This window comes from Vanessa cardui, chromosome 8 (genome assembly GCF_905220365.1).
Source record: "Vanessa cardui chromosome 8, ilVanCard2.1, whole genome shotgun sequence".
In the NCBI taxonomy this organism is placed as follows: Eukaryota; Metazoa; Arthropoda; class Insecta; order Lepidoptera; family Nymphalidae; genus Vanessa; species Vanessa cardui.
This window is the reverse complement of record NC_061130.1, coordinates 12,193,243-12,212,803: the sequence shown is the minus strand read 5'-3', so window position 1 is coordinate 12,212,803 and position 19,561 is coordinate 12,193,243. Positions and strand designations below refer to the sequence as shown.

General features: G+C 30.0%; 1 protein-coding gene across 1 annotated transcript in view; it reads left to right on the top strand.

Annotated features, from left to right (window-relative positions):
* Positions 1 to 19,561, top strand: part of LOC124532032 — a 140,948-nt gene that overhangs the window by 15,069 nt on the left and 106,318 nt on the right. The window contains exon 2 of the mRNA XM_047106658.1: positions 13,531 to 13,680. Within this exon, the coding sequence (XP_046962614.1) occupies positions 13,623 to 13,680 (58 nt within the window). The 5' untranslated portion in view covers positions 13,531 to 13,622. The remainder of the gene's footprint in view (positions 1 to 13,530; positions 13,681 to 19,561) is intronic.

Here is a 19,561-nt window from a genome sequence, read left to right as displayed (position 1 = left end):
GATTGTGTAGGGTGAGGTGGTGGTACCGTTTATATAAATACCACTGACTACCATTTCTAATAATAAGGACGACAATTTAAAACGAACAAAATAAAACAATAAAATGAACGCCCAATAAAATGCCGCCTACATTCATTAGTGAAACGTATACTTTGCCTGATAATGATTGGTTAAAAATAACCAGTATTGTTTATACCTTCCTAGTATCGTTGGCCTTAACGATGAAACAAGAACACAAAAATATATTTAAAAAAAAAAAACTGATTACAGTCATGTTTTTCATTTCGGTTTTTTTTGTTTTCTATTTTTCATTTCCACCAAAAATGAAACCATAAAATATTAAAGGTTTTCTTCTTATATTATAATCATATTAATTTATGTTTAATATCTAATATCAAAATTTATTTTATACTAGCTGTGGCCGCGACCTTGTACATGTTTACTAACTAACAATTAATAAACAAAAAAAATATTCCCTAAAGTCCCGTCAAAATTGGTCCAGCCGCTTCAGGGATTAGCTGGAACAAACAGACAGACAAACAGACTAGAAAAAATGTTGTTTTGGTATATGTACCCTGTACAAATGCATTGAGTAAAAAAGTGCTATTTTAATGTTACAAACAGAAACTCCAATTATACTATTTATTTATTTATTTATTTGGGAAGCCAACGTGGTATACAAAGTGTCTAATTCAACAAGATACATCCTGTCTTAAAAAAATATTACCATGTACATCACTCTTACAGGCTAACTCATCATGTAAAAAAAGAAAAAATAAAGAAAAGAATCAGACAAAAAATACTACTGCGCTTATTAAAGAAGAAACAAGTTACAAAAATGAAAAAAAAGAAGTAAAAAACTAATTAAAACTATAAAATAAACATAAAAAATACATTATACAAAAAAAAAACAAAGAAAACAAAATTTATAAATAGATACCTCTTCTATAGCAAATACAACTGTGACATTAAAACAGTGTTATGGTAAAAAATATTTCCTTAATTTATTCTTGAAATTCAATTCAGTGTTGCTAAATATATCAATATCAGCTTGTTTAAAAATAGAATTATAGATTTTTATAGCTCTGTATAAGGGAGCAGATTTATTATTTGTGTAGATAGCCTGGTTTTCAAACCAGATACGAGATTATTTAAATAAAGTTTCACTACTGACCATTTTAATCACATCACATTCATAGTTATAGATATATACTGTGAACGTATAATCATTTCATAGACGACCCATAGAGGTCCCATAAGATTACTCCAACAAAAATCACTCAACGCGCCTGAAGAAGAACTTCAATAAGGTTAAGCGGGTAAAACGTTTAGACGTGGAGAATGAGCGGAAATTTGATCATCCGGTAATATAACGTTGTATGTAAAACGTAGAAAATTACTTTTAACTGCTGGAAAACTTAATAAAGCAAGTTTATAAGCGGGATTAAATAATAATTTATATGTTTTATTTCCTAATAAAACACGTGGAACAGCTGAAATGACGCAAAGGTTTGAGTTTTATGTAGTAGAAGTTCACACGGAGCTGTAACAAACATTGTATCACAAACAGTGGTCAAACGATATTTTAGAATAGTTTTATTTTTGACGATCACATAGTTTGCGTTAGATAGAATACAGAACGTTGTTTTATAACAATTTTCTATGTGACATTTATATACTTTTTATTGGTCATATAGTATATGTAAATTAATGGAAGTATATTTATTTTCTTGCCGAAATGAAAGCAACGTTAAAATAAATTAATTTTCTAAAAGGATTTATAAATGCGAGTAAATTTTTTTTTGGAGAAATTCATCTCGTGTTCGACGTCGAAGGAAAACATCGTGATGAAACCTATGTGTGTCCAATTTCAATGGTATTTACCCACCAACCCGCACTGGAGCAGCAAGATGGAATCAGCTCCAAAATCAAAGTGACATTAACAGGCCAATATTTAAGCCAACAATATTTCACAATTGTACATTGTTTTTATTTGTATGTCATACTTTGTTCGTTTGTTTTAGTACATAGGAATGAATGCAAAGAAGACAATCGGGGCTTAGATCTCGGCAAACATCATTAGTCATATATTTCGACAGGATTTTGTGTATCCTCTGACATAATTTTTCCAGCGCGTAATCTATTAAATGTAAACACGGAGCAATTTAAATTTAATTTAACTTCAGTCAAGTCTCATTAATCACTTAGTGTAAAAACAAAATAAATGTATGTATATTTGAACAAAATATTTCTTAATACGGACTATTACAGAATTCTCGTTTGGTCTGCCTGTTTTATTTTCTACTTGTTGTTGCCCGAGACTTCACTCGGTTGGTTGTCTCAGGCAAAAAAAGTAGTCATTTCCTTCCTTGGAGTTCAAATGAGTTGAGTTGAGTTGAGTGAGTTCATAGCTTCGTAACAAATTTCATCAAATTCGTTTCATTGGTTTGGTAGTTCAGACAGACAGAGTTACTTTCACATTTATAACATTAGTATAGATTTTGTATAGTTGTATAGCTGTTAGCCGAGTAGTGTGATAGTGTTTTGTAATTTTTAACAATGATTATGATTGAAGAATTTCAACAGGCTAAACACTATTTATTTCCTGTTACCTTTCTGGTGGTGGTGGGATGTAAAGAAACAATATTAGGTTATAAGATTTTTAATGCCCAGTAACATAGTATTATAAACAACCAATTACTTAATTTACTACTTACTTATGTTACTTCTTATAATAACTATTATATAAAATTATGCCAGCTAGACTCAGCGTGGGTCACTTGGGATAAAAGGCAAGCTTGAAAATTCAATATTAACAAATCCAAAATTTAAGGTTGAAAATTAGGCGCCACTGACGAATAAATTAGTTGATGTGGTTTGAAAGAATACACCGTTCGCCAGACCGGTGTAAACGAAATTTATAACATAATTAAAAGGGGGTACATCACCAAAGTTTCCAGCTACATGTGGATACCGACAACGTCTCAGGGAACAGGCCTGCTATCCTTGGAGTTGCACCAGCCGCTATCTGGGCACACTCAACCAGGAACCTGAAGCTGTTCACTCTTAATATTTCCATTCAAGAAGTCCACGTGGTGGGTAAATCCGATTAAAAAAAAAAAACCTCCTGTAATACGAAATATACAGGTTCAATAAGTTAAGCAAATAAGCAAATGATAAATACCTTTAACGAGAGATGTAAGCACGAATTTACCTTCTGGAGGTTCAAAGTCCTGCTTACACAAATTGACGATCTCAACTCCGGAGAACCATTTCAAAGGGTCACTGGAAACCACAATTTACACATGACTACGACTTTTCGAATTGTAAACCAATGCATTTAACCAAAAACAAGAATAAAGACTTACAATTTTTTACGAGTCGGTAAACATGATATAAAGTTCTGTCAAACTTCAAAACTTCATTGTTAATATAAATTCTGAAAAGATAACTGCTATTAAAGCACTGAATACTAAACAACCACAAATTAAGAAACTCAATTATTAAGACAACTCACCGATATATTCAGTATATCGAATTAGAATTTGGATTCGGTGTGAAGCCGATAGTTCCAAAATTCAAAAAGAACGAAATCGAAAGTTCACGAACCTTTGAAAGGTTAGCGAGTGTGACCAGTATCACTACCAAAATACCCTTAATGAAAAAAGAATATATCCATAATTAAATCAAGGAAATAATTATGGAATAATAATTAAAATTAAGAAAAGTCAAAAATGAGGCAAAGTAAATTTATCATAACTAGACTCCGACACCTACATCGAAGAACTAACCTATAAACTGGAAGACAGCTATTAAATTATTCTGAAACGATGTGAAATGACCTCTAATAAAATTCAACAAACGAATTAGATGATTAAAATCTTATTTTAATAATTGTTTTAATGCACCTTTAAAATAAATGTAATTTATTTTATTAATTAAAATTTTAGAAAATGCCAAGTTGAAGCGTTATACTAGCAACACCGACATAAATTAAGTGGGAAATGGGTCAATGGCACGGAATTTAGCGAATTGACACTTTTTTGACGTTTTATATAATTATAAAAAAAAGTTAAAATTATGAAAATAATTTTTAATGTAACATTCCTCTCCATTATAATTATGTAATCATCAATGATGTCATATACGTACTTGAATATAGTAAAATTACTTTAATAGACATCTACATATGAACATACTTATCGTGTACACTAACAATTTTCATATATATTTTTATTAGTGAAAATTTATTACTTTTCAGAATAATACATATTTTATTATATTATCAACAAAAACCACTTTCTTCAAATAGTTATATATAAATACAACGATGATAAATTTTATGAATAAATGAAAAGTAAGAAAACATGAACGCACCTTTTATGAAATCCCATTGCGATCAACAAACAAGAAATCTTGTTACATACTCGTTGAACATGAAAATGTTTTCATATGTATTGCTCGTTTTTTTTTATTTATTCAGACTGGTAAATGGGCTGGTAAACTGACTAATGGTAAATAATCACCACCACCTATGAGCACTGGCGTTACTTTTTCTTACATCACCAATGTTTTACCAGCTTCCTAAACTAAGAAGCTATTTCTCTTATTCCTGTGATAATATCTACATTGTTTAAAGAGCTTAATAATAAATAAAACTGTTCAAGAGCGAGTTGGACTCTCGCACAAAGGGCTCCGTACCATTATTTATAAAAAACGGCAAAAAAATGTCTGCTTCGTGAGAGCCTCACTTAAATATTTATTTTATTCTGTTTTTAATATTTAGTGTTATATCGATAACAGAAATGCATCATCTGTGAAAAATCCAAGTTTCTCTCAGAGTTCATGAGATACAGGCTGGTAACAGACGGACAGACTGATGTACAGCGGAGTCTTATTAATTTTTAATAAGGGGCACATTTTAACCGGTTAGACACGGAACCCTAAAAAGCATTTTTGACACAACTATTTCACTAATCGCGTGTAAAACTAGCATGTAATTACATGCTTTTTCAGAATAATGTTTGTATAAAATAGTTGTGCTAAGTTTTAAGGATTTAATTAAGTTGATAAATGGCATTTTGTTAAGTCCTGCATTGTAACATATGTGCACGAGACTGGAACGACGCAATGAATAATTATTGTACCAATATCGTTAGTTTAATGACGTGAAAATTTAATTAAAGAGCTATTATGAGCAGTTATAGTATAGGGTATAAGTATATTTTGATAATAGTAACTATTCTTAATATGAAAATTCCAGACTTAAAACCGGACATTTCATTACAGTCCGGATTCCATATTAGTCACAAAATGTAATTACAAATCCCACAAGTGTTACATGTATTACAATATGAGAGTGTCCTTTTGGACAATCTCATATTGTAATACATGTAACATGTTGGTTTCTTAATAGTAATAAAATGTTTTAAAAAATAGTATAATTATGAATGCGAAATTAACTGTCTGTTACCTCTTCTTGCTAAAAACGCAGAACCGATTTTAAAGAAATTTCGCCTAGAGATGATGGAGTTTGAGTTCTGGAAAAATAATATAGCTGATTTAATAACTAAGTTTAATATTTTAGTAAATTAATGCGTATAGTAGACATCAAATGGAGAGGCAACAAAGGAAGTTTTTCAAAGGAATATCTCGTATGTATGTTAACAATACATAAGAGAAATCCATACATAACAAAAAAGTACATATAATGATTATCGTACAATAACTGGTACAGTAATGTGATCGTTGTTATTCGTAAATAAAAGATGAATCGTCAAATCTTATAAATGCTATCAATGTGTCGAAATTAGTTACAATTCATCGTTGGTTCATCGATCACGCATGCATACTCATATCTATAATAATAATAATTATTATTATCTCGGCTGACATAAATGCACAAGTACTGGTTCTAGAAAGCTTAGATTATAACATAAGTTTGTTTATAAATTGAGTATTCACCAAGAATACATTTTTGGAAAATTTATTTCTAAAGGGTGGAAATAAAAAGGTACCTGCTACGAATATTACCCGTATAACCTAGTGGGGTGGGTTGGTAGTTATACAAATACTTAACGTTGAAAAAGTACAGTAGTACGTTTTACATGACGTATGAACTTACGTTATACGTGACGTCATGTGATGCTATATTTAACCATTAGGTTGTTCGGAACATGATTTTGTTTATTTCCAACAGACGTCTTTATTTTATTACACTTAAACCGCATAATCATTATAAGTATATTTTAGTTGTTGATAACAAAGGATTATTACGACAAAAATAGATCATGCGCAATCGTTATTAGTAGACTCCCAAATGTGGATATTAAAAAGCAACCTTGCCGGCACAAAATTGTAGTTTCCAAAAGGTAAAATAAAATATTAAAGGGGAAAAAATCCTATGTGTGGATATTTTGTGTTCGTGCTCTCGCTTCGGCCATACGACCACATTTAAAGCATGTTCAGGAATAAAGTTTGTAAATAACCTATTTTATTAAAACCAAGCTTCAAAACAATATTTTCGAGAATAGTTGCCGCTATAAATCGTTCTGTATCTGTATATAAATCTTTCTGAATATTTTTAAATTTAAACATTTTTACTCGACTGCCCAAAAAGTAGTGTCATATTTTCAAGGTTCATGTACGTATGTGTAGGAGGTTCCTTATTCAACTATAACTTTAATAGCTACACAGAATTTTATGTTTGGAGAATCATTAGAATCATTATATCATCCCAAGTGACCCTGCTATAAATGATAATGATTATTAATTCATATAATCATTCATACTTATTAGGTTACATAATTCTCAATGTACAAAATTTTACTTATAAATTAAAAAATGATAAAAGCACTTGTAAAAACGTTGTTTTCATAACATGTTATCTAAAATGTCATGTGTTTTGTGCACAAAACAATATTAAAGATTGTGCCATCTTTGTCGTCATTTTAAAGCTTATTTTCCTTGTAACATGTACAACAATATTAATAAAGAAAAATTTTGTTTCAAAAATAGAAATAGTTAACCGGCCATTCAATGACTAATGCATGCACGCCATTTTGTGTCCATACATACATTCACAAATTTTTTGTATTGATATTTTTAAATTAAACATATTTCAATAAATGCAATATTAAATTGAAATATACAAATATAGTACTGAAAAGGGTTACACGTTTCGTGCTATTTTTTAATATTATTTATTATACTTGTGTAGATTATAATAGATATATATATTAAACATTTTATAAATATTTTGCGTTACATAAAGAGCATAGCTATTGACCTTCAATAATGAATGTAAGACTCTCATTCGTGAACACTAAACAAGGAGCACTCTCTCTTTACAAAATATCCTGGTAGAGGACTAAAATTTAACGCTATCAACGTAGTAGCAATGATTTCACTTCTCAAACGCACTATATTCCCCGTATAACGTTAATATATCTAAGTCCATGCTGCTATTAAAATAATCTTGACAGTAAGCCCAATAGCTTTGATTGGACCCGGCAATCGACCCCAGGATCACGGGAATTGCCGCCAAAAAGCCACAGGACTAACGGGATATTCTGAACCTTAATTAAACGATGATAACTAATGCCCCAATTATTAATAAAAATTAAACAAGTACAACATATTCCTACATGTACTATGTGTAACTATTAATTCGCTTCAAACCTTTTTAACTTTTCAGGCATACAAATATAAACGTGATAAGAAAGTACGAGCTGAGATGGCCCAGTGCTTAGAACGCGTGCAGCTTAACCGATGATTTCGGGTTCAAACCCAGGCAAGCACCACTATATATATGTGCTTAATTTATGTTTATAATTCATCTCGTGCTCGGTGGTGAAGGAAAACATCGTAAGGAAACCTGCATGTGTCTAGTTTTGCCACATGTGCATTCTACCAACCCGAATTGGAACAGCGTGGTGGAAGATGTTCCAAACCCTCTCCTTAATGGGAGAGGAGGCTGTGCGAAATTGACGGGCTGTTACTTTACTTTTTTTAGTTTAAAGAAGTAAGTGAACGTAATAAAAAAATATAATCATGTGCTTATAAGGTTACAATAGATTTTGAAATAATATGAATACCAAAAAAGAATAATTGTAATATTCTTCATAATAATGGGAAAGTAATAAAATAAAATGAGTCTGAATTTAATAAAATAAATAGTAATGAAAGACTTCAACTTAAAGTTTAGATATTATATAGAATGTCATTTAAAATTATTTATTGTTACTGAACGACCAACATTTGATGACAAATCTTCTAAATGTGTTTTTGATAAGAATTTATGATGGTTCTGGGTGTGATATAGGCCATATGTCACAATCAAATATATTACCATTATTTACTTAAGATAGAGCTTACAATCTAAGATGTAGCTTAAATCATACGATATATATACTATACTTCGTCGAAATCGGAAGTTTATTTTATATACTTAATCTAACTTTATATAACAGTTGAAATATATTGGTATTTAATATTCATACTAAGCCCGTTATACTAAACGTCTAAAATGGTACGTAATACGTACGCACACATGTAACATACATACATATATAATTTTAAAACTCAGTTCGTATTTCAAACACAAAACGCGGCAAGCAATCACAAAATATGGTGACGTAGGTGTTTATTGGTGGCATTAACATATGATATACTAAAACACACTGAATTTTGTTGAAAGTTGTTATTTTTATTTATGTGACTTTATTTAAATACTAAAAAAACAACAAATTAATTAGTAAATAATAATAATAATGAAATAAATATTGGACAACATCACATACATTACTATGATACCAATTTAATTACCTAAAACTGCTTTAGGCGTTATGAAAAATCAGAAGTAACACCCAGACCCAAGACAACATATAAAATAATGAACTTTTCTGCATCGAATCCTCCAGTAATCGAACCCGGGACCTCAGAGTGGTGTACCTACGAAAATCGCAGTACCTAATACTGGAACACGGAAGTCGTCAAATATTAAAAGAAAACAACAGCGATTCAATACACTCTTATGTCATGTACACACAGAGGATAAGATATATGCTTATTAGAAATAAAATGGAGATTCATCTTCATTTTATTTAAACAAACATTAAATTGCTTTATATGAAACAGCAACAAAGTATCTAAAGAGGTTACACAAGTTTGTATACTAGCTTATAATAACTATTATGTCAAAGTCAGGCGTGCGACCGCGAAATTAAATTTTACGGCCTTTTCACACTAGCGTTTTGTGAGAGTGTAAATAAGCAAAGATACAAATCATTTGAACGACACATAGCGCACTAGCGAAACACAATGACTTACAAACAATACGTCGATTTGATCGTTGTAAACTAAACAGTCCATTATGCGTAAGTAGTAGTAACTCATCTATAGGCTGATAAGCATATGAAACGTTCTGTTCTTTTATTTTTTACCGTATTATACATTTAACGTAATATCCTACAATCAGGATAATAAGCGGGCCTTAACAATGTTATTTTATTACTAATAAATATAAGTCACAATTACTGTGTATTGTTGATTTTTTCCATTTATCTGTCTGAAAGATTACGTTAATATTGTATGACAATTTTTGTCGAGGTTGTTTCGAATTCGCCCTCAAAGCCCTAGTATAAAAGGGCCTTTATTCGAGTGAGTTGATATCACTCACAAAGGCTTCTATTTTGTAATTACATTTATTCTACTGGGCAACACTGATTCCATGGCAACAAGTCTCGGGATAAGTAATTATAAAATACATGTTGATATTGTACGTATCAAAACAATAACACATTTAATCAACTATACTTTCTAAAAAATAACAATACGAATATAACACAATAACAAAAAACAAATTCAAACATCATATTAATTTACAACCATGTTTTAACTAAGTATATTTATTTACAACAAACTATAATCATATTTTAAGTACTTAATTGTACATAGTTGTGAAATTGTTCTTTATTGAATTTACGACTAGATTGTTTTTATCCAAAGATCTAGTAGAGGGATTCTGTAAAAATTTAGTAGGTAGGGCTTTGTGGAAGCTTAGGGTAGGTACAATCCACTCATTAGATTAACCTATTACCAAACATCAAGCCCAGACTATCGCTTTGAAGAGTGGGTGAGGCAGTAACTACAAGCACAATGGATTTATACCTAATGTAAGATCTGAGCTTTTAAAGTAAGCGGCGCAATGGCAATATAATGAATATTTTAATTGTTCTTACAGAGCCGTGTCTAGGCTCAAATTTTTAAAATTAAGCCTAAATCTTATGCCGTGGTGACCACCTACCGATATCATTACATGGTATAAAACAAAGTTGCTTACCGTTGTCTGTCCCTATGTATGCTTAGATTTAAAAGAAATATCCAACGGATTTTGATGCGGTTTTTATAATAGGTAGAGTGATTCGAGAGAAAAGTTATGTATAGAAATACTGAAAATTAATTTAATTTTCTTGCGATCATAACTTTTGTTCTTTTTTATGAATAATACACGTGACAATGCTCGTATTCCATACGATAAATATTGAAAACTATAAATGTATTTTTATCCGAAAATGAAATGCGTGTCTTTAATTTTAATATTCTTGAAGTAAATGTTGTGCATGTGTGTTTACGTTTATGTAAATGTTTTTGTGTGCGTGACTATTTATGAGTGTGTAAATTTCATTGGTTTCATTTCCATTCATGAAACAAAAATATATTATATACTATTCACTAAGATATGATTATTGAGTATTCACACTTTTAAACCTTTCTAAATGTATGTTACACAATAGTGGCAGTCTTATCAGCATGTAATGATCTGATCTCGACCAGGTATTAAATGTTAGAAGGTTCCTTTTATAAATTTATTTTAAAACTGAATTCAATTCTTCTACATATACAAAAGTTAATGCGTTGAACGAGCTAGTGGCGCCCCGTAGATTTACATAATTCCTGAATCCAAGATCACCAAATCCAACTCGAAGTTTGTTCATACAACTCCAATTTGAATATCTCCTTACCTGATTTTCTCTTTTATCTCCTTTTGTATTTTACAAGCAGTCTTCACGAAGAAAAATAAAGACGTATTTCTCATGAGATTTTGAATTTTCCTGTTAATATTTACAAACAAGATACATATACAAATCTTTATGACAAATTAAAACGCTTATAATATTGTCTTGTTGACTATTTATAACATTTGTGTACAAGTGTGTTTGTGTCGTATATGCGTTTGTACGCGCGTATGTATAGATGTAAATCAATATGTATGATATAATAATTATTTATACAGTTAGTATAATGTAATTATAGTTTAAGCAATATTCCAGCCCTGAGTTATTTTTAAATTGTTAATAACTAATTGTTTTCAGGCTTGTTTAGGGACTGATCGCCAGATGTTACGTATAAATCCTTCTTTACTAGTATTTTTAATCCCTGTTCATACCAAATTTAATCAAAATTGGTTCTAAACGTATCGGTATTAAGTGTTTAGCACCTGTCCAGACACGCTTGCATAAAGCCCTAGTTTATTAGGTACACAAAATTAAAATTGAACACAATTAAACAAACTACCGCCAAATTACACATTTTACCACCAATATATTGCGATGCACTATTTTGAAGGTTAAATAAGAATGCGTGTAACATCTTGAATCCCACAGTTGGTTGTACGTAGGCGATGTCAGATATTAAATAAGTTCCTAAAACGCCAATGTTTGTAGGTGCTTTGGCGAGCACTTACCATCAGGTGCCCTAATTGTCACACCATTTTGTTTAAATCGATTGTGTATTTGAATATACTAAAAACGTAGCTATGAATTATGTAGTACCTTCTCGTCAAATTTATTTGATTTTAAATACATTATAACGTGTTTATGTGGGTCATGTAAATAAAGCGATGGAAATATTATTATAAGGCCGACTTCAGAACTATGTGTCTATCAATTTTGCTCGCATTGTTTTCAGTATATTTTTGAGCAAATTAATTTTTGAGTATCTGCGCCGATTGAATGAAAAATTTAATTATGTTATTTAAACCCGTATTTGCAAATGAGATAATGGTTCACACTGTAAAGAAAACAGAAATTAAAAATAAATATTAAAGTTAAAAGTCTAACATTTTTCTTTAATTATAAAGACTAATTGTTTCTGCTAATTAGTGGGTTATGAATATGAAATTTTGGTAATGGAAATGTAAAATAGTAGAAAAATTAAATAATTAAAAGAAAATTACGTTTTGCCAAGCAGCGGTTCCTCCTTAAAATACCCGATTTGATTTTGAAAATATTTAAACATTTTCATTTTTCATTTCAAGCAAGTCATGTACTTAATAAGAATACAACTAATTTAAATAAAATAAATTAACTGGCAGTTAATAAACTACTGACTCTTAGCCCATAAAAAAGGAAATTAAAAGGAAGGAGGAAGATTAGTATTATCTTGAAGTTCTAGGAAATACACAGACTCAAAAAATAAGAAGGTAATAAAGGAAAATATAAAAAAGGTTCTCAAGAAAAAGTTATTACCATTGTTATTTGGAAATTCTTATAATTTCAGACCTGCCACAAAAAGTGATAATAATTACTGACCCTATTTCGGTCGATCGATACAAATACAGGATTGATTACTGTGGTATTATCACAAGTGAAGTACACCTTATACGTCGCAACATTAATGAAGGTACTTTTCTAGACGATAATGGCTGAATCGAATTTGATGAAATTTTGTATGAAGCAAACAATGACAAGCCGCGGACGAATACTAGTGTAGAATATAAATGTATAAGATTTTATTCAAAACAATAGTACCCCTTCCCACATTTATTTTACAAACATTTCTCTACTCATAGGTTGCCATGAAAAGATCGTTATCATCATAGGACGCCTGTTGTACCTCATGCAACTTTTTTGTCATAAGAGCTGAACATTTAAAACTCCTTACGTATTATAAATATATTAATTGCATAAAGTTCAATCCGTCCGCACATTCATATTAAAATTGTAGCTATAGAAATTAACCTTTAAACTTTTATGTAAATAGTTAGTACTTAGTATAGTACTTAGTTTAATAATTATGTAATGTTACGTAAATAGCCGCTAATGGCACGAGTTCAGCTTTTGTTTGTCTAGTATCCTCAGTCTTGACTTCTTGGTACTACAAGCGTAACAACTACACTACTCTGAATAGCTAAAGTTCGTCCATTTAAACTAATTAATTTCGAAATATTTTACATTTTTCAACTTTAAATATAATTATTTAAATATAAGTATTTTTATTTTTATTTAGTAGCAGTTCGCTTCGGCAAATTCGATCGTGCTATTAAAAATGACACCTTCTAACAATTCTTAACTTTTTATTAAAATTAACCAACGTATATTAATCTTGTGCAATAAGTAAAGCTATAGCCTACATAAGGTTGGACTTGGCAAGTTCGCAAATTGACGTAATAACTAAAACTAAAACCTATGTCAGTATAGAATTGGCAACTTAACAAATTGTTCTAATAAAATCTTTTCATCTTTGCAGGTCGTGGCGAGAAGAAGTATGTGCTATTTTAGCATAATAGTGATCATATTTGACTGTCGCTTCCTGTGAGCCGTTCGTGAAATCCATTCGAAATGAGGTTACGTGCTTTCAAGTGGCTGTTTCTGTTTCTTTCCTGCGGACTCGTCTCAGGTAAGTTGTTTCATTAAATCTTATCTCATAGTTTATTATATTTTATTTTTAATAATGACCAAGTTTATAATATTTTACAAAGAAAACTTGTTGCGTTTTTATTTGCAATAATATATTTAAGGTGCATATTTTAATAATAATTATTATCTTTAATTGTAAAAAATATTGAAATTAAGTCGGAAGCATCTGTTCATACAATATCTAATCAAGATATTACACTTATTATTAATATCCACTGATGCCAGGAGAGCTGGTTCGTTCTTTGCCCAGAGGAAAGTGAATTGCAATTCAACGGGGAAACGCTGCTAGCATTCTTGCCACAATTTTACGCGGACAAGATTTATACAGTAACTAGTTTCAGTTCATAATTGTATATATATATAAGCATTTAACGTTATTAATTCTTATATTAATAAAATATTAAGATATAAAGGAAATTAATTATACATAACAGCGCTGTCGACGATATACTATAAAAAATTCGGCAGAGCTACTGAAGTTATTCATTTCGGGATATTTACCATGTTTTTTATTTTTGTTCGGTGGAGCTCGATATTTCAACATTATCTACGAATGTCTTGTTCACGAGAGTCTCGTGAAACAAAATAAAAAACATGGTAAATATCCCGAAATGAATAACTTTAATAATAAAAATAACCATGTTAATTTAAAATCTTATAGAGCTACTGAATATTTTTAGTTATTAACCTGGTACAGTCAGGTTCATCAATATCTAAAGTAACTTGGTTTTGTGGAACCAAGGAATTTAACAAAGCCTCTTTATATTAGTTATTTAAAATAATACTATTCATAGGTATACTTACCGTAAATTCTATACTAATATTAGAAATGCCAAAGTACTCTGGCTGCTCCCTCCACACGCTTAAAATGCTTTGGAGATTTAGATAAAATTTAGTATGGAGATGACTTGAGTCTCGGAGAAGACTATTGGCTAATTTTTCAATCACTCCTTCACGTAACTTTTGGTGTTGCAATTTTGTATGCTAAGGTAAGGTTTTACAAATATCATGCGGGTAAAACCGCAGGTTTTCGACAAAGAATGAATACCTACTTGTACAACGCACATGCAATATACAAAATTGCAATGTGACGTCTCGAATTTTTTTTTAATTCACAGATAACAGAAATTATATTAAGTACAATCTGACTATAGTCACTATATATAACAGGGATTAAACCGAAATAATTGAAGAAAAAGATTATTTAGACCAAATGCTGTTGAAAAAAAAATCAAATATAAATAAATTGCTATCAACATCGCAGATATAAATAATTGACAAAGTTCTCTTAGAGTAATCGCGAAGTAAGAAAGTTTTCGAATCCAATTTAATGAGTAATAAAAGCTTTTTTTGCATCAAATTATGAAATGTTAGATCTTAACTTTAATTTCGAGTCATTAAAGTCTGTTTTTGATTTTTTTTTTACATTTTATGATTTACGCCCAAATTCATTAATTTTTCATACATAAGATCTACTTCTATCGTAATATATAAGGTAATATTATTAATACTAAATAACTTTTTAAATTGTTTATTCACATTTTTTCTAATACTATAATTTGGTATTTTAATGGCATAGGTTGTAAGTACTCACCAGATCCATAGACAACGGCGCTATAAGAAATAATAAGCATTCCTTGCATAGCCAATGCGCCACCAAATTTGGAAACTAAGATGTTGTATCCCTTGTGCCTGTCTGGCTGGCTCTGACACTGGCTCATTTACGTAATTCCTTTTTTGTTTTTCTTTATTTCAGTTCATTGCTTGCATGTCTCAGTAAAATAAAAATGCAAAAACAACATAATTAAATGCATTTATGGAAATTTTATATTGATATGACAAATAAAAACAAAGCAATTAGACAGCGTACAATTAGACGCTCGCAATTACTTTTAAATCATTATGATATAAACATCGTTCATCATCCAACCTTCTGCCGAATAATCTTAATGCTGAACTAAAATTTTATAAGGTTTGATTTTGTATATAAAATGCCATTCAGTTAATACTAATTTGGATCAAAAACTTTGTTTCAGAAAGATCTTATAAAAATTAAAATTGATGTGCGCGGTATTAAACTGAACATAAAACTATTACGCAATGTAGAATCTACCTAAAAGAACTGCCAAAAAACTGAAGAGTTAGTCATTTCAACTGAATATTAATTGGAAATGGAACAATACTTATATGAGTAGTATATAAAATAGCTAAAATACCACCAGTATTAAAATCTTTTAATAGAGTACACAATACGAAAACGTGAGAATCGATTGAATACATTAATTTTATTGGGTCATAAGAATTAAACTTACCGGTAATATTTTTAGACGCGTCAAGTCTATCTCATTGGTGAAATGTATTTATATCTTTACAAAACACACGAATTAAATCAAAATTCATACAAGGTAAACAAAAATATAAAATACATAATTTATGACCTTATAACTAAAATGTTTCTTTGTATTCGTCGATTCAAATTTAAGTTTTACTTACATTTGTCTTTACTAGTGCTCGTTGAAATTATTCCAAGGCTTTTTTTTACATATATTCAATTAAAATTAATTATATGATTGTACTTACATATAACGTTTTCTTTTATATTATATAAAATAATTTTAAATAAACAAGGATTAGATGACAAAAAGCGTGAAATTAATACTTGTTGACAACCAGGCAGGATATATTACACACATTTATAATTGCACTAAACTAACATGACTTTGTATTTTTAAATGCTGAAAAAGAGTAACTACTGAGTTTCTTGCCGGTACTTCTCGATAAAAGTAGTTTCACTTAACATAGTTGTTTAATGACGATTCAAAAGTGCTTGTAAAAGCGTGTTCTAGAATAAAGTATATTTGATTATAATCGATTTGATTAATATTATGAATTCGAAAGTAACTCGGTCTATCTGATACGCTCATACAACCAACCCATTTAACTGAAATTGATAAAATTGTACGAAGCAAGCTTGACGCCACAAGGAAGGAAAAATCTTTTTATATCAAACTAAAACAAGAGCGAAACCACGATCTACATCTAGCAAACAATAAAGTTATAAAAATAAGTAGACGCAAAGCGACCGGTTAGTTTAATTGCCTTGTTAAATAAAACAAGTAATTACAAAACTGTTCCTGTAATATCGTTCCTTTGACGCAGACGTCAGTTTGAAATTAAATAAACCCTTTTACTATAAGGAAATGAGGATAAAAGCAGGTCGACTATGTTTTTATACCGCTTGGATTCCCTGACGAGTAATTGTTGCAGCTCGAGGGCTGTTTCAGCCGCTGCTATTACTTGTTGGAGTATTTTTATAGGTTTTTTTTTACAGTTCTACATTCAAATTCGGAGCAAACATTTTTCAAAGTTCGAATAAAGTCATAAATTCTTCATGTTTATTAATCGTATGTTGGCATTTTTCAGTTTTACCTCATACATAAATATTTTTCAAATTATTGGAATATTATTTTTTATTTAAATTATAAGTTATTTATTTACAAATATTCACAAAATCAATACTGTTAGTAGTCGTTTTCGTTTAGTTTCGTTATCAAGATAAATGTTGAACTTTACAAAATTTATTCTGCGTATAAGTTTCTTAATTGAAGTGTTTATTAACAAGGAACGTTAGAATCCGTTAATTAATATGTATATGTGCAGAATCTCTCAAGAACATAATATACCTACTTGTACACTCATTTATCCTGCTTACCGTCTTAGGATCTGCATGTTATCTAACCTTAAAGGCGAGATTTAGTCTAACCGAATTAAAATTAGCACCGTCATTTAAGTAATCGTTTCCTGTAATTTAGCTTAATTGATTAAATGAATATATAATTAAGTGAAGAATATTTTTTTATCTAAATTGTAATATCACGATTTCAGTGACATTATTAATATGTCTAGTGATATTCATTAATAGTAGCAACACAACTCACACACGTCCAACGTCGTACTACATTCTCCGATTTGACAGTCATACAAATAATCATTTAGACATACAAATAATCAAAGCCGTTTTGAATGGTCGATTCTTGAAAAGTTATAATTTCAAAATCGAAGGTCATTAACCTTTTGACTGATTTTATTTATTGATTGATTAAATTGACATGCAAATATGCACATTGCCGATGTTACACCTCTGTTAAGTTGTTATATCTATTGTACCGGTAATTACACTGGCTCACTCACCCTTCAAACCAGAACACAACAATACTAAGTATTGCCGTTTGGAAGTAGAATATCTGATTAAATTAAGGAATATTAACAATAACTTAGAATAATACAAGCACTGAATACATCCAATTACAATTAACCCACGCCATGTATGAAAATTAATCGTGTCCTCTAAGTTCCGTACAAACGTAATGTCACCAAACTATAGTTTCGTGGCTTTAAAACCGTGCGACAGATACAAATGGAAATGTTCTGACTGACTTACATACATCTTAAACGTTAACACATAGAGACTTGAAATTAAAGGCGAGCCTTCATTTAGTTATACAGAGAACTAAGTTTTAAGTACAATTATACAACAAGACATATGGATGAACTAGGCCACCTCATGGCAAGTGGACCACTCATAGACAATGTAAGAAATATTAAGTCACATTGCTAATAGATCACCGCCCTTCGGAACTAAGTTGCTGTATTCCTTGTGCCTGTTACACTGGCTTATCCTTATAAACACAACAATACTGAGTACTGCTGTATGGTATAAGAATATATTTGTATGACAGTGAGTGGTACCTTTCCAAAACCCTTACACGAAGTATAGATGGGAGCAATACTGCATCGAGTAGTACAAGTTAAACAGTAATATAAAAATAACGCGAGCCTGAATTAGTCTACGGTTTAAATTGACCAAAAAAGATCTATGTTTAATTACATAATGATGTAAGGCTTCGTCATAGAATTTTTTGTGTTTAGTTTTCAGTTTTATGTATTAAACTCGTTTGGGGCAATATCATAACAAAAACACATACTTACACAAATAATACATCGAAAGTCTGGTTATGATTTTTTCCTTTAAAAAAATTTTCTAATGTAAATTTTATTAATTTCAGAAACCAACGGCCTTTTTTTTAATTATTTTTTTTTTTCGCTGGAAAAACGTATGTAAAACTCGCCAGTGTAATTACATTGAGTAGAATACAAAACATTAATAAAACATAACCCGAAATTTCGTTTCTATATTATATGAATACAAACAATAAAGTCATATATTAGATTAATTAAAAAAAAGAAACATATAACACAATTAATTAAAATGAACGAAAACTAATCGCTATACATCAGAGTATCTATATCTATACATACTATGTATGAGTAGTTTAGAGACACAAAAAAACGTCTCGATAGACAATAACTTTAATATAAAATTTTCTTGTGATAGGACTTTAAATCTTATAGTTCGCAAGAATACAGAACTTATTCAAATACTAAGTTATTTTATGGCATGTAGTTACTCTGTAAACATAAGATCCGAAGGTTTAGTTAAAATGATGAAGGCTGTAAACAGTTGCTTGAATAATTTACATTTACTCTTTGATCCTCTGCGTGTCGGAGAAAGCACGTATGTCTCTACACTTCGATTACTGTTATCCGTTCAAAATATTTAAGGATTACCATGAACCATTGTTCTTCGAATCATAAATTACATTTTTTTTCTTTATATTAGTTTTTTTTACTAGTAGGATCTTCCTATTTAATTCAAATTTTATTAAAGATAAAATAGCATGGATTTAGTATTCATTGATTTAGGAAGAATATATAATTATTTAATTGTACTTTACTGTCTAAATACATACTTACACCCATATAATTATAATGCTTACAGTCCACAACAAATGCATAAGCGA